The 15965-nt window shown below is 58.0% G+C and overlaps 1 protein-coding gene across 3 annotated transcripts in view; it reads right to left on the bottom strand.

The window, feature by feature from the left end:
- NFIX (nuclear factor I X) overlaps positions 1 to 15965 on the bottom strand; it is a 98609-nt gene that overhangs the window by 23471 nt on the left and 59173 nt on the right. For all 3 annotated transcript variants that reach the window (XM_045550423.1, XM_045550442.1, XM_045550432.1), the window contains exons 3-4: positions 671 to 733; positions 314 to 388 (exon numbers count right to left, since the gene is read on the bottom strand). In XM_045550423.1, the coding sequence (XP_045406379.1) occupies positions 314 to 388; positions 671 to 733 (138 nt within the window). The remainder of the gene's footprint in view (positions 1 to 313; positions 389 to 670; positions 734 to 15965) is intronic.

Genomic DNA, 15965 nt, shown 5'->3' with positions numbered 1-15965 from the left:
TGGGGCCACAAGATGGGCAAAGTTGGGCCATCTGGGCTGCTAAGGAAACCTCCTCTTGGCTGGGGGTCAATGGGGAAGAGCCTTACGTTGTGACTTTTTCCCCCTCCAAAGCAGTGGACCAAAGATGGGGCTCTCTGGATGACCCGCTCCACCCAGCCTGGTGCCAATAGGGTAGAAAGTGTTCCGGGTGGCCCTGTCTGCCCCATCCACCTGCCCCGAGACCCTATCAGCAGTGGCCCCAGGAGGTCCCACTTCCTTACCCCCAATCCCCATCCCTGGCCCAACCTGGCCCAACCTGGAAGGACTCACTTACTCTGTGATACTCTCACCAGCTCTGTCACATTCCAGACCCCGGAAGTCACAAAACAGTCCTGGAAACTTAAGTGCCCTGAAGAGGGAAAAGGGAGGGTGAGAGAAGGCAAGGCCAGTAAGGGGCCTGTTTCTCCAAAGCTCTTCCCCGCCTTTCCCTCCTTCCCTGCCTCCCACCCAGGCCGGGTTCTGGCTCCAGGCTGGCCCTTTCAGGTCTATGCTAAAGAGGGACTGCGCTCCAGGTGAGCCCCCTCCCCTTGGGATAGCAGTTGAAGTCCAGGCAAGGGGCAGCTGAGTGAAGGGGAAGAAGCAAAGGTGGCCAGGCCAGCAGGGGGTGGGCAAGGGCAGGCAGGGCACTGACCGTTGGGCAGTGGTTTGATGTCCGCATCTCCTTGCTGGTTTGAACTATCTGATTGTCCGGATTCTGAAGGAGACACAAAGGGGAGGAGGTCAGGAGCAAAGTTCCCCATAAACTCCGGCCAAGCAGCTGCCCTCCAGCCCAGTGCAGGAGCGCGACCCTCCACCCCAGCCAGCCAGGGCAGCTGAGGAGACAGGAGAGGAGAAGGAAAAACCAGCTCATGCCCCAGAGCAGGTTTCTCAGCCTCAAGACAATGGACATTTGGGCAGGACTGTTTTCTGTAGTGGGGCTGTCCTGTGCACTGTAGGGTGTCTGGGCAGCATCCCTGGCCTCCACCCACTAGGTGACAGCAGCCCCCCAGTGGTGACAACCCAAACTAGCCCCAGATGCTGTCCACTGTGCCCTGAGGGACAAAGTCACCCTCAGCTGAGCAGCCCAGGCCAAGAGTCAGGAGAATGGAGGGGCCAGGAGAGAAAGAAGCCAGAGATCCTCTCTCCACAGCTGGGACAGACCAAGGGTCCCCAGCCCCCACCAGCTTAGCTTCCAGAGGAGCACCCCTTCCTTTACTCGGTTAATTAAAGCCATCCCTGTCTGCCTGCGCCTCCCCCACCTCACCTTTATGCTCACAGGCAGTGCCTGGCAACCCGGAGGGGGGAGGTTTGCCCTGACACCGTTGCCCGCTCTGTGCCAGCCTGTCTGGGCTGTCTCATGCCCCAGTGCCACAGCTGCTCAGAGGGAGCCCCGAGACAAGGGCCCATTGTGCAGTGGGAGCTCACAGAAAGCTGGGGGCAGGGTGGAGTGTGTGTGTGAATATTTTGCTGAGCTTGGGAAACCCCCCCACCCCCACCCCCCAGGTCCTCAAAGCTTTGTGTGCCAGGGGCACAACAGGGACCTCCAGAATGCCTGCCTGGGCACGACAGCTGGCAAGAGGGTGGCAGAGGGGGGCTGGGGCAGGTTGTGGGGAAGAAGGAAGGCAGGCATTTGGTGAACAATCAGCTGCTCACAGGGGACAACATAGGGGTGGCATCTGAAAACTGTGCTTTGGCATTGGCCAGGGCTTTGCCAGACTCTTCAGAGTGGCCCTGCCTCCTGGTCTCACCCCCACCATAAGGAGGTTCCCAAAGGACGACGCTAGCCCAAGAGCAGTGGTGAGGGATCCTCTGGCCAGTCAGGACAGAAGAAAGAGAGCCAGGTGCTGTCCTGCTCAGCCCTCTCTGAGCAAAGGCCGAGTATGTCTGGGGCTGGGAGTGCTAGCCACACTCCTGGCTGCTTGCCTCAGTGACAGGTGGACAAGGGCAATGGTTTCAGGCCCCACTCCCCCTATTCTTTACCTTGTTCCATTTTTAAAATTAAAAAAAAAAATTTGTAACAAGTCAAGAAAACTGGGTTTTTGTGTGTGTGTAAGAAAGTGCTAATGAGGCCCCTCACCCCCTCTGGTTTGGGGGTGCATCCTTCCATACCTTCCTTCCCACTCACCCTGACGGTGTGTTTAGTAAGAGAGGTTAGTGGCACTCTCTGCTCTGGAGGGAGCCCACAAGACCTCCTCCCATGTTCCCTGGGAGGGTGACCTCTGTGCCTCCGCACCGTGTGGGTGTGAACCTGCTGGTCACTCTCTCTCCTCAGCCTGTCCTTGACTTCCTGGGTCTGGTTGGAGCCTGGCCGGTCCAGGGGGAGCAGCCAGGGGACCTAGGGGCAGGTGGCCCACCCCAGGGCTCCTCCACCAGGCCCTGAGACTGCTCTGACTTGCAGCTGGGGAAAGGGCACAGCCTCAGAACTGGCCTGCAGAGCCAGCCGGGGGGCACATGGTCCGGATCGCTGCCCAGGGGTCTCTGCAATGGATCCCACCCACCCTAGGACCAACTCAGTGCCCGCTGAGCCCTCTGGGCCTGGGTCTGGGGAGGAGGCCTCAGAGTCCACCCCATGGGAGTGGTCCCGGCCCAGTGTGAAAGACCAAGGAGAGCTGCCTGCCCACGTGTGTGGGTGTGCACGCACACACCTAGCCCAGAGACAGAAAGATGCGAGGGAACCCGACAAAGAGATGGAGGTGGGCCAGCGACTGAGGCAGAGACACATGGGGCTCCAGGAGAGCGCGACAGGCAGGAAATCCTTCTAAACCAGGACATGGCCCCGAAACGTTATTGCTGTTATTACTATTAGCTCCCTGTAAAGGAGCAAGGGGGGTGAGGATGGGCGGGCGAGGCCCGCGGCCACGCGCCTCTGGGCGCTGCTCCGGGCGCTGCTGGCAGCCATTTTAGACCTTGGCAGCCATCTTACGGCTGTCGGCCCCAGCCGTCGGCCCCTGACAGGCTCAGCTCCGCTCCAGGACAAAAGGCAGAGACACGGGAAATCTGGACCCAGGCTCAGAGATAGAGGAGCCAGCCCTGCGGCAGGGGCAGCTGCGGCCAGAGCCCCACTGGTCTGCTCAAGCACCGTCCCCCTGCTTCCCCCCAGCCAGCACAGCCAAAGGGGTAGGGAAGGCCTAGGCCAGGGTCTGGAGACCCCACTACTCAAAGGCAGCTGAAGCCCCCACAGCCCATCTCCATGCCCAGGGCTTCCACTAGTTCAGCAAGAGCAGACCCCTGTCCTGACAGGGTGGCAGGCACCTGGGGACACTAAGGGCCATGATGGGGAAAGGTCTTCAAACACCCTGTCAGCTCAGGGGCACCTTGAACAGGCAGGAGAAAGGGGCTGGCAGGAAACCCAACCAGTGGCTGCAGGGCCCAGACAGTCCACTGGGTCCGCAGGTGGCCAGGCTCCCAGGGTGGGCAAGGAGATGTCCTGCCCCAGGTCTGGCCTGCTCTGGATCACCACAGGCATTAGGAGCTGCACCCCAGCTGGCGTGCTCCGGAGCATCCCTGCATCTTAACTCCTTTCCCTGTCTGGGCTCTCTGGGGAGGGGATAACCCCGGGATTCGGGATTTGGGACAGACAGGAGGAAGGCCCCTTTATGACATCCCTCCCCAGGCCCCGCCTCATGGCGGCCTGGCTTTTATCTGGCAGAATGGGGCTTATCAGAGCCACCAGCTGAACAAACACACAAATCCACAGTTAGTGAGAAAAAACACTCTGCCTGAACTCTTTATCTCCTGTTCGCAGGCCCCGCACACTGCCCACTGCCAACAGCACAGGAGGGGACCTGACTGTGGCACAGTGGGGCTCTGTTCCCCATGGCAAAGGTGGAGGGCAGCCTCCCAGACTCCGGCCGTGCCTCCCACTTGGTCTCCACACTCCATCTCTTGGCCACCCCCTTCTCCCCTCCTCACCCCTGAGCCCAGGGTGGCTCTCTCCTGGCAGTCCCTGCTAGGCAGCTGTGCATGAGTGAGCCCCTGCCCACACCGGAGCACCCCCTCCAGTGTCTGCTCTCTCACTGGGGACAATGGGCCAGCTGGTGGCCTGTGGGCTGTGGAGGGGCAGGGACAGTGTTGGCTGGCACAAGGCAGGCAGGTGCCGGGCTCTATCTTTTATCTTTTATCCTCTCTCGCCCGGCCCATGCCCCTGAGGCTCTTTCTCTGATTCTCCCATCTTCTGGGGCCACATCCCCTGGAAGCCTTTCAGGCCACTGTCTTCTCTCCAGCCTGGTTGCCAGAGCAGCGGGGACCCTGACGGCACACCCCCAAGTTCAGGGCCACTTGGTCTCCTTTCTAGCCACCTATCTTGAGCGACTACGGCTCCTGCCACTTCCTAGAGAGATTGAAGATGGGATAGAGGGGTGCCACTGCCTCTCCTGGGCCCCATACCAAATAAATGTTTCTTTCTGTGCTGATGGAGAGAGCCAGAGAGCTCCTTCTATGCTCTCGGCTTCTGTGCTCCCACTCGGCGTATCAAACGCAACTCCCTAAAAACTGAGCCCAGCCACATGTCTGACCAGTGCCCTGGCAAGCTGGGTCCCTGCACCCTCGGCCAGGCTTGGGGAGGGAGGGAATCTGGGACGGAGCCCACGGCTCATTCTCGATGCTGCCCTCGGGTGTCAGGCCAGCTCACAAGTGTGTAGCTCTGCTGCTGGCCGTCCTCCTCTGGGGACCTGGGCTACGCACAAGATCCATGCCTCCAAGGCAGAGGCCTCCCCTGCCTGTGGTTCTGGCCACGTTACAGGCTTCCCGAAGGGAGGACCATGAAGGAACAGGCGATAAATCTGGGCTCTGCAGAACAAGTCTCTGAAATGGTTTGGCTCCCAGTTCTGGGGTGCTCCCTGTGGGTCATTCCCCCGAATAGACAGCTTGTGGGCTAGAGGGCTTGGGCAGCACCCAGACCAGGGCCAGGCTCAGCCAAGGGTGGGCAGTGTGGGCCTCTCCCTTATTTGGGCCTTTCGAATCCTGTGGAACAGCCACGAAGCACCCCCACCACATCACTGCCCTTCTCACCCCCTCAGCTCCACTTCTCAGCCCCTGAGACATGCCGCCCCCACTCCTTGCTCCCTGCCCTTGCCCTGGCTCCCCTCCCTCTGTCCTTCCTTTGCCTTCACTTCACCTCTCTCCAGGCCCCTCCCCTCTCCTGTTTCTGCCTATTTGCATGCGTGTATACAACATGTGCGTGTTTCCAAGAGGACTCTGCCTCTTCAGCAGAGCTCTGGAAGGAAAGCTCTAGCAGCCAGGAGGAGACTGGTGCTGCACATAAACCCCGATTGATAGTGTGTTTTTAATATATATATTTTTCCAGCCACAGAGATATTTACGGCTCCCGCTAGGTGAGGGAGGAATTCCTGATCACTGCAGCCAACACTCTGTCTCCACTCCCACTTGAAACAAGCTTGCTCTGTGAAAGGGGCCACGTGTAACTCACCGGCCAGCCGCCCCTATGGATATCGCCCAGTGAATTCATTGGGGGCTGCACAGACAGGGGTGTGCAGATCCAGTCTGGGCCGAACCCACATACGTGTGCCCAGACATGTGTGTACATGTGAGCGAGCAACACTTGTCATACACTCAGATGCACATACACACCTGGAGGTGCTACCAGCCACTTCTTACTGTCAAGAAAGGGTGGGTGGAGTAAGATGGTACATTCAGAGCCACCAGAGAGGAGCCGCCTTCAATTCTGCAGGGACCATTGGCCTTTAGGGGCTGCGGAGAACAGCCCTTGGAGTGTGCCTGCCCTTCCCCTGGCCCTACCCAGGCCTGAGGCTCCAAAAGCAGGTAGGGGTGCACTCTGTTCTGGGGAGTGCCCCCAGGCAGCTGCAACACCCTGTCCTCTGAAGCACTGATGCAATTCAGGGGCCCATCCCTGGCCTCCCCCAGCACTACACCCCCTCCCCCTACCTCTCTCCCCCTTCCTCTGAGATTCCAGAGCATCCAGGGCACGGGAAACCCAATCTCAAGGGGAGCCAGAGGCCCAGCCTGTAGCAATCAGAGCTGGAGAATGTAACTATTGTGCCTCCTGAAACCCAAGTCCGAGAATCTGAGACACCCTGAGGAGGGGAGCGGCGGATGGATGAGGGGCTAGGGGGATGGGTCACAGAGGGGTTCTCCCCGTCTCAGCAAACAGGAGACTCAGGGGACCAAGGAAGTCCTTGAGAATGCAGGGCAGCCAGAGGGCGGCGGGCGGGGCTCAGTGCAGCCAGCCGAGCCCTGAGGCTTCTAGGATCTGCCTCTCCTTAGCTCCATTCCCCACACTGCCCCACGAGCCAGCCCACGTGTGCATGCATATGTCCGCACACACATCCTGCAGCCATCCTGAGGCAGTGGGTTTTCCTTCCTTTGTCATTCCTAGACTCACACGTAGTTTGGAAACAGAAGCCCAAGCCTGACCAGGAAGAACAGCCTTGAAGCTGTGGGTGGGGACAGGGGTGGGGACAGGGAGACATCACTGTCCTCTCTCCTTTCCAAAGGGCCTTCAGCCTTTGACTTGAGTGACCTGCTCAAAGGAGGGGGCAGAAGAGGATGCAGCAGAGGGGATGAGTGACAGGGAAGAGGAAGAAATCACGTCACACCCACAGGCACACACACAGTCTAGGACAGCTGTGGCTGCCCCTGGGGCCCAGGCTCAAGGAAAGCCATGGGGGAAGGGGGAGGCAACAGATTCGGCCACAGGAACCTGGCAGAGCATCTGAATGGGACATTCTACTCTCCATCCCTGACCCTAGAACTACCTTCTCCACCCCAACCCACCCCCACCTCTATGGGTGCCTTGGAGCAAGGACCAGGTCTGGCTACTGCCCAGTTCACGCCTAGCAGTGAGGCTGCAGGAAGGAAGGAAAGGCAAGTCTGTCAGTTCATCTGGTAACCAGGCGACCAGCACAGCACACTCAGGCTCTGTCTGACAGCCGCAGGCCCCAGAGAGCATCAAGGTCAAAAAGGTCTGTCTCCTGTGGTGCTTGGTCACCCCCATCCCTACCCCTACTGTGGAGGTAGCCACCTAGCCAGAAGCCCTCCATCCCTCCTCCACGAAAACAAGAGTCAGAACTCCTACCTTCCCTCCATCCCCAGCAAGCAGCCCCGGATCCCTCCGGGGAATTCTCCTGGTGAGAGCTGCTCAGTGTTCTCTGCCCAGCACTTGGTGGTGGCTGTTCCCAGCCCAGGGAGGACTCCCCTGGAGATGGACCCAGGCACAGAGCAGCAGGAGAAGCTGAGAGGCCGTGGAGAACTGGGTGCTCAGTCACTCTTACCCAAGAGATGACAGGCAGTGGCCAGCAAAGGAGAGAGGAGGAGGGACATGCCCCTGGTCCAGAGCAGAGCACACAGTAGGCAGACAGAGAGAAAGAGCCCAGGACTATCAGCCTGTCAGCCGCTACTCCAAGCTCAGCCAGGCACTGAATAAATGAGACCCCAGCCACAGCAGCACTGGGAGATGCAGGTGGGCCTGCAGGCTCCTCCACGGTCTGTTCTTGGCAGCTGACCCAGAACCTCAGACACCAGGGTCCACAACTGTCTGTGGAGTGAACGAGCAGACCCAGGGCCAGGCAGCAACACTGTCTGGGACATTTCAGAGATCCCCAGGGGTAGAAATTTCCATCAGAGCAGAATTCCCATGAGAAAGGGATTGAAGATGATGCAGCCACTACCAAAGAAAGAAAAGAAAAAAAGCTTGGAGAGATGAAGTGAGGCAGGAGCCACTGGCCCCGGGCCTGCCTCTCCCCTGCTCCCTGAGCCTGCCCTTGGCCCACCCAAAGAGCGGCCCTTGGTCTGGACCCTGTGGCCACGGAAGGGGGAACAATGCTGTGCTCTGCTTCTGCAGAGACCCCCGCCCTGGGTGGGCTGGCTTCCCCCCAGCACAAGGGCACGGTGGTGGGGAAGGGGGCACACCAAGGTGGAGGGGAGGTAGAGGGAGGAGGTGGGTGGCCGGCAGTGGTATGCCAGGGCTCCCCATGAGTTCACAGCTGTGCTCCGGAACCTATTGGCCTGGTGACTTTGGCCAAGTATGAACTGTTTCCTCATCTGTAAAATGAAGATAACGCCTGCTTATTAGGGTTCCTGGGTGAGGAACAAATGAGAAAATATGTATAATAAGGTGATTAGCTCAGGGCCTGGCTCACAGTCAGGGTTCCATAAATGTCAGTGTCCTGTCTGGGTTACCATGTCCCTGCATCTCCATTTGCTGAAACTGTCCCTCCGTCTAGGCTCTGCTCGAGTGCCACCTTGGTGGGGACACCGTGGCCGACTCTCAGCCCCCCTCCCCAGGAGTCATGCTCTTTAGACACATTGAGTACATCCTAGATTTTAGTTTTTGGTGTCTTGTCCTAGAGACCACGGCCAGGGGCTTCCTCGGGGTCTGGCTCACTATCATCTGCAAAGAGTGGCAGGCGTGTCCCTCCCAATGTCAGCATGCAGTGGCCATCAGTCAATGGTCTCAGGACAGTGGGGGAGATGTAGGGAAAGGGAAGACCAATGGGGAAGGGAAAGACAGCACTTACCCCCAGATTCCAAAAGTGCTGGGCTCACAGCCTGCCCAGCCCAGCCCAGCCCTGGGGATACAGAGAGCTGAGGATACCAGGAGCACAGGCGCTGGCCCATCGGTGCCCAGGTGCCTCTCCTGGCAGCGCCAACTGTTGCCACGACTCAGTGGCAGCTGGAACCAGCATTTCTGAGAGGGCTTGGGGCCAGGAGTCATGTGAAGGTGGGGTCCAGGCAAATGGTCCCCAGCCCCTGAAGCTTCTGTCCCCTCCCCAACTTGAAGAATAAAAACTGACAGTGGAGAATGCCATCCACACCTTGTACACCAAGAAAAGACAGGGGCCCTGGGCATGGGATGCCCCATCCCAGCAAGGGACCTGCAGGGCTGCTCCCCACCCCCACCTGCTCTATTGCCAGTGCTGCCCTTTCTGGCCCTTTGAGCTGCCCAGGCCAGGCCAGGCCAGCCAGACAACCACCCCCACCCCCAGCTGCTCTTGGGACTATTAATAGTGTCCCCACATCCCAGGGCTGGGCATCACCCTCCCCCCACCCCCTCAAATACACTTGCCCTTGGTCTAATTATTCATACAGGGACAGACAAAGTCCTCCAGGCTCTAAAGCCAACGCAGTATGAGAAGGGGGAGGCAGAGGCTCTGGAGGCCACTTGAGGGACAGGTCTGGGACAAGCAGGAGTTTAGGGGACAGAGAGGAGGTAGCAAACCCGAGAGCCAGAGAGTGACAAAAAGACAAAACTAAAACTAAGAGAGAGAGAGAGGAGCCAAGGTAGAGAAGCAGGGTCAAAGCAAAGTGGTTCAAAGAAAGAAGACTGGGGCACAAAGAATCAGAGAAGTATAGGACAAGGTTCCAAGAGGCAAGGAAAGGGGGAAAAGGCAAAGAGAGGAAGAGAAAGGAGAGGAGGAAATGATTCCTTTGGGGGGAAAAAAAACAAAAGGGGGGAAACTTTCCTAAAAATACTCAGGAGTGGCTTCGTGTGCACCACTGCTGGGCTACATCCAGCCATCAGCATCCGCCTGGCAGGCACTCAGTGGAGCTGAGCAGGGAGACCCCAGGACAAGGAGCCCCTGCCTGCCTTTGCTGAATGCTTCTGGGGAAGAGAGGGGAGAGAGAAGAGGAGGAGGCTCCGAGAAGGAACAACTGACCAAGAAAAGGAAGGAGTCAGTTCCTACAGAGCAGGAAATTCTTTCTAAGCCCAGAGCAGAGGAAGGCCCCTAAGCCCCGTGCCTGTTCACCTAAGGAAATGGAGCCAGAGGGGACAGAAGACTGGCAGGGATGGGGAAGCACCAGCCCTGCCCCTGCCCCTCTGCACCTCCACCCACCCCCATTCTCTTTCCAGCCTTAAGCAGAGTCCTGTACCCACCTGCCTCCTGCTGCCCCCTTTCCTTGGGAGAATTCACCCAGAAAACCCAGAGGCCTTGAGTAGAACCCAGTAGAACCCACCTACCTCAATTCACCCCATGGGGAAGCAGGAGTCAGTCTGAAGCCACCTGCCTCCCATCCTCAGGGGCTACCTTCCTCATCCTCTATGGGACGGCACCCAACACCCAGGCCAGTGACCCCAAAGGAGCCTCCTTTACCCGTGGACTTGCCTTGGGGATGGAGAGGCTGACTCTGGCTCATGGAAGAGCAAAAAACATAAATGCCCATCATGATCAGATCTTTAAGTGGGGCCCTTCTCCCACCTGGAGCCTGGAAGCTGAGCAGCCCTTCCTCCAAATCCCACCAACAGGGGAGCCTCTGGTTGGGCCAGGGCTGGGGAAGTGGGATACTCTGGCTCTGGATAGCACAAGAGCCCTAGGAACCTGGCCACCAAGCCACCCAGGTCAGGTGGTCCTGGCTGGGAGCACCCCACTAGACCATCAGTCCCTTGAGGATAAGGCCTCTGTTGGTTTTGTTCACTGCTGTATTCCCCCAGACTCAAAGCACAGTTGCAGTGGGTGATAAGACTCTGAAGAAACCCTTCCTCCAATGATAGCTACCTTGACCACCCAAGGAAGGGAAGCACTCTCCCCCTCTTGAGAACGTCTTTCTTGCAGGTCCCACCCTTGACACCCATACACAATGAATTAATGTGGAAACCCTGGTACCACTAATCCTCCTGCAAAGCCCAGCTGGACCCAAGCACAGGACTGGACACACTGGCCTCATATCCAAGGGCTGAACTGATCAGAGGAAGGAAGCAGAGCCTCCCCATGAATAGCACGCCATGGCAGGGCAGGGTAGGGCAGCGCTCTCTCACAGGCCTGCTCCTCTCCTTGCCCTGGAGGGCCTGAGGGAGCCACTGGCCAGAGAAGGCATGAGGAATGCAGGCCTTTGACTCCAAATTTCCAACTCACAGCCCTAGAAGCATGGGCAGAGCTGGGCCAAATGGATGGTCTCTTGAGGGGCTGACCCAGCACTGGGTGCTGGAATCAGAAGCCTGGGGTCTGAATCCTAGACTTGCTGCTATTAGACCCCCAGTGCGTCTCTCTTGCCTTCTTCTGCAACACAGTCAAGACCAGCTTAGGTAGCATCATGAGATATATGACTGAGGATTTTCACAGATTTTTACAAAGGATGAGATGGGGAGGTTTTATACACTGTAAAAAACCAAGAGTGCATAAGGACAATCCAGGCTGCCGAAGAGATAAAATAGCATCCTTTGGTTCTTTGGCTGGCAAGTGCCAAATTCCCCATTCGTAAACCCTGAAGCACCAAAAGGGGTTTGCCCAGGTGGCCCGGGAGCCTCAGGGAGCGGGGCGCTGCGCTCCCGGATGCCGTAGCTAGGTGGCGCAGCGAGTTAACACTAGCTGCCCTCCAGGGCTGCCGCGGGGGCGAGGCCCGAGCTCCGGGGAACGTGGTTCCCTCTGCACACCCACGAGGCCGGAGCAGGGAGAAGTGCCCGGCCTGTGCACCAGGGAAGGATCAGTCCGAGGCAGCGGCTCCTCTTGCTGCCGCTGCCAAGCTCATCCCGTGATGTGAAGTGAGGGCCGAGCTTCCCGTTCGCATTGATTAGGAACAGCTTGCGGTGCGGGGGCGATGGAAGGGGGCTGAGGAATAGGCGGGCGAGCGGGAGGTGGGGGGCGAGCCAGGTGCAGAGCCTGGAGGGCGTCATCCAGTGAGCCCCGTCCCACCCTGCACCGGCAGCAGCTCTGAGTCCTGCCTCCCTCTCCCAGGGTGAAGCTACCCTCGATTTGGGGGTCTGCGGCTATGTGACCCCAGAGGTATCCGAACACACCCAGAATGCCCTCATCTTCTGGCAATGTAGATTTGCCCCCTGCATTTGATAAACACTTGAAAAGTAAGATCTCCTCCACCCCACCCGCACAAAAAGTGAAAAAGAATGGAGACTGAAAGTCAGAGATCAAGAACCAGAGACAGGGAGAGAAATGGGAAAAAGTCAGGAAGGAAAAAAAGAAAAAGAAAAAAAAAAAAACAGCACCAGCGCTCTCTGCATTAGCGGCAGTAGCCAGGCAGGCACACCCTCCGGAGCCCGGCGGGCGTGGAGAAAGGCCCCTTTGTTCCGCTGGGAGGTTAGCCGAGGTGAGGCCCACTCGCCCGCCTCCCCCCCCCACCCTGGGCAGTGCCGATGGCTTCACAGGGCCCCAGGCTGGGCCTGTCTGCTTCCCTGGACCCCCAATCATCGGGCTCCAGAGCAAGACAGTCTAGCTGGCTGTTGGAGGGCTGCTCTCTACCCCAATGCCTTGCCAAACACCAAGGGTCACACATATAGGGCTGTGCTGGGCTCCTCCAATGGGTCCTTGGACACCCTCACTGCCAACCATTGGCAGCTTGACCAAGCTTCTCCTAAGCTGTGTGTTTGGGGGTAGATTCTGCACACAGCAGACACCCCACAAAGGCTTGGTAAGAGAGCACAGCACGTGCTGGGAGCTGGTGCCCCAGGAGGCATGGCTGGCTGACCACGCCCCTCCCACCCACGCTGAGCCTCCCAGCCTCTCTCCGGAGCCCATTCCAGACACAGGCCCTTTCCCAGGGCCTCAGGCTCTGGGCTAGGGGTGGCCTGTGCAGGGCTTCCTCAGAGTGGGGGCCGCCAGGCTCTGTGCTGGTGTTGTCCTCACATGAAAGGTGGGACCTGAACTCACCCACTCTGTTCTCCAAGCAGGGGCCAGAGTGGGGTCCTCTGCCTCCAGGAAAGGAGGGCTGGGAACAGGCCCACCCCACCCCCAGAGCCTGACAAAACAGAGGCCAGAGTGGGAGCAGGTAGGAGCTGGAGGGGGGAAATCTTTAAAAGCCCACTTGCCATGCAGCACACTCCATCCCCACTCCCAGCTCCTCCCCACTCTCAGCTCAGGCAGGGGAGGGGATGGCAGTTGCCTAAGCACTCTGTGCCCTCCACTGGCACCACTCCTCCATCCATTAGGGCTCCTGGCCACTCCTGTAGGGTTTCACAAAGCCCTAAGACCAAACTCTTTCCACCTTTCAGAACTTGGTGGCTTACACTTGCCCAAGAAGTGCGTCCCCTTTCCAACCAGTAGCACTTCAAACATGGGCAGCAGAATACCTGGAAGGAGGGACTGGCCTGGACTGTGCTGTTCCTGACAGGCTGGGGCCTGATGCTGACGGGTACCTTGTCCTCAGGAGGCCCCAGCCTCCTATTAGTAACAGCTGAATGCAAAAAGTGACAGAAGGAAGAACAAGGGGTACAGCATCTGGCCTGGAAGTGGGAGAAGAGAGAGGGGAGTGGGGAGAGGAGCAGGCTTGGCCACCCAGGGGAGCAGCAGCAGCTGGAATCCCAAGGAGCCTGCACCGTCCTCCCTGAAACGGCTGCAAGAGGCTGCAGCTCAGATACACAATGTCCTGCCAAACTCCAGTCCTATAATTCAGTTAAGCACGGGACAGACTTCCCAGATCTGTCTGTGTGCAAGTGCATGTGTAAATCCTGATGTTCGTGAATCCCGAGATCTGTGCACATGTGCGTGTGCATGTGGATGTGTGTACCCTAACGGTGGAGGAGGAAGATGGAAGGGGGCAAATGGAGGTGGCAGGGGAGAAAAGTGGGCCACCATGGCTGGGGGGTGGGGGAATGGGTCCCTAAATCTTTCTGGAGAGACAAACTCCAGACTAGGATTGTCAATCCCTACACCTTTGACACTGGGGCTGGATGGATCATTCTCTGTGGTGGGGGCCTGGGGGATGTCTAGGGCACTGTAGGATGTTGGGTCTCCACCCACTCCATGCCAGTAGCATCCTGCTCCCCTACCCCAGTCATAACAGCCAAAAATGTCTCCATTGGCCAGGTGCGGTGGCTCACACCTGTAATTCTAACACTCTGGGAGGCCAAGGAGGGAGGATTACTTGAGCTCAGGAGTTCGAGACCAGCCTGAGCAAGAACAAGACCCTATCTCCACTAAAAATAGAAAAATGAGACGGGCATGATGGCACATGCCTGTAGTCCCAGCTACTCCAGAGGCTGGGGCAGGAGGATCGCTTGAGTCGAAGAATTTGAAGTTGCAATAAGCTACAGTGATGCCACTGCAGTCTACCTGGGGTGACGGAGAAAGACTCTGTCTCAAAAGAAAATTTTTTTCTCCACCATTGCCAAACATCCCCTGGGGGTAGCAGAGACCTGCTGCTCTAGGGCACCAGGTGAGTTTACTAAGGGTGCTTTACCTTCGCTTCTCCTCTTCTCTCCTGCTTTGGGCTTAAATCCCAGCATGCTTAGCTTCCCAAGTGTTCTCGGGTCTGGCTTTCTGCTCTGAGCTACCGTTCCTCACCTTACCCTCTGGCCTTCAAGGCTCAGCAATGCTTTTATAAAGCTGGGTATGTTTCAGTGCTCCAGCACTTTTCTCCCAGACAACTCCCAGCAAGCACCAGGGCCCTGAGCTTTTTAAAGTCCTGAGCCTGAGGTCATGCCCGCCCAGGTCCACAGGGAAGCCTGAGCTCTACTCAGGGCCCACAGGAGAGGAGGGCTTGCCTTGGGACAGACCCCTGGAAAGATGTTATGCTTTGCTCCTGGAGGCCAGCAGAAGCTCCTGCACAACACTGTCGCCATCCAACCAACCCTCCCCTGTTTGGAGACTCCAGAGAAGAAGCTGGGGGTGGTCCCCAGGTCCCCAGCCAGGCCAACATCCCCCCTCCATTCCCAGGGTCACCTGTAGTTGTCTAGTCCTGGGGTGGGGCCAGGTCTAGCAGCCCTTCTCCCCTCAGGCCCCAGGGAGGCTGCCTCTCTTCCCAGCCCTCCAAGAGCCCTAAACAGCCCCCTTCTGGGAGCAGCGCCAAAAAGATGAGAGAAGGATGTTTATGTGTTGCTAAAAGGGAAAAGGACAAGTGGGAGGTGGGGTAGAGAGGCCCAGGCCTTCAGGTAGTGCGGACTGGGGCCTCGGTGGGGAGGGTGGGAGGCTGCCTTCTCCAGGGAGCCCAACATCTGCTGACTGGATGGGAAGTGCAGCCTGCCCTGCCCCACCACAGCCAGACCTAACGGTGTGCACACACAGGCTCTCTAGGCCCCACAGTGGCCTGACAAACCGCAGTTTCTTGACACTCTTACCCTGACCCACAGTACTCTGAGACACTATTGATTTTTATAGCTTGTTTCCTCCTCCTCGGCCTAACAAGGACAGGACCAGGGAAGGGTCTTGGGGAACCGAGGCCGAGGCCAGGGGCGTGGCATCAGGAGCTGGAGGCTCGGTGGGAGCGAAAGCTGAGTCTCCAGCTACTAGGGCTCAGCACACAGCTAATGGGAGGCTGGCAGCGGCAAATTGTTGTTTACTTTTAATTAAGTAAACAGTGTCGGCTTCCCGCCTCCTCCCCTGCCATCCCAGCCAGTAATTTGGGGGATGACAATGGGGTTGTTTCCCTCCTCCTGCCTTCTTCCCTCCCTCCAAGCACTCCTGCTTGCTCTCTGCTCCGCAGAGCCTTTGGAACTTGCCACTAGCAGGGGATGTTTTACCCTGGGGACAGGAAGGTCCTGGCTGACCCGCTGCCTGCTGGGCCCAGCAGTCACAGGTTCCACCTTACTGGGGTCGTGTTTCCACTGTCAGGTTCATGGGAGGGTGACAAGGGCGGCCTTGCGCTGAGACTCTTTAAGCACTTAAGGTGTGGCCCATTCTCACTCTGCTCCCCTCCCCCCACACCCTTTCACCCTAACCAATGTCTCTAAAATCCAGAAAATAGGGGGGATCAAGAGTCTCTGGCGAGGCCTGGTGCGGTGGCTCACACCTGTCATCCTAGTACTCTGGAAGGCCGAGGCTGGTGGAGTGGATCGTTTGAGCTCAGGAGTTCAAGACCAGCCTGAGCAAGAGCAAGACCCTGTCTCTACTAAAAATAGAAGGAAATTAGCTGGACAACGAAAAATATATAGAAAAAATTAGCTGGGCATGGTGGCACATGCCTGTAGTCCCAGCTACTTGGGAGGCTGAGGCAGAAGGATCGCTTGAGCCCAGGAGTTTGAGGTTGCTGTGAGCTAGGCTGACGCCACGGCACTCTAGCCCAGAGTGCCCAGGCAACAGAGTGAG

Source organism: Lemur catta, chromosome 1 (genome assembly GCF_020740605.2).
Source record: "Lemur catta isolate mLemCat1 chromosome 1, mLemCat1.pri, whole genome shotgun sequence".
Classification (NCBI taxonomy): Eukaryota; Metazoa; Chordata; class Mammalia; order Primates; family Lemuridae; genus Lemur; species Lemur catta.
This window is presented reverse-complemented; position numbering and strand designations above follow the sequence as displayed.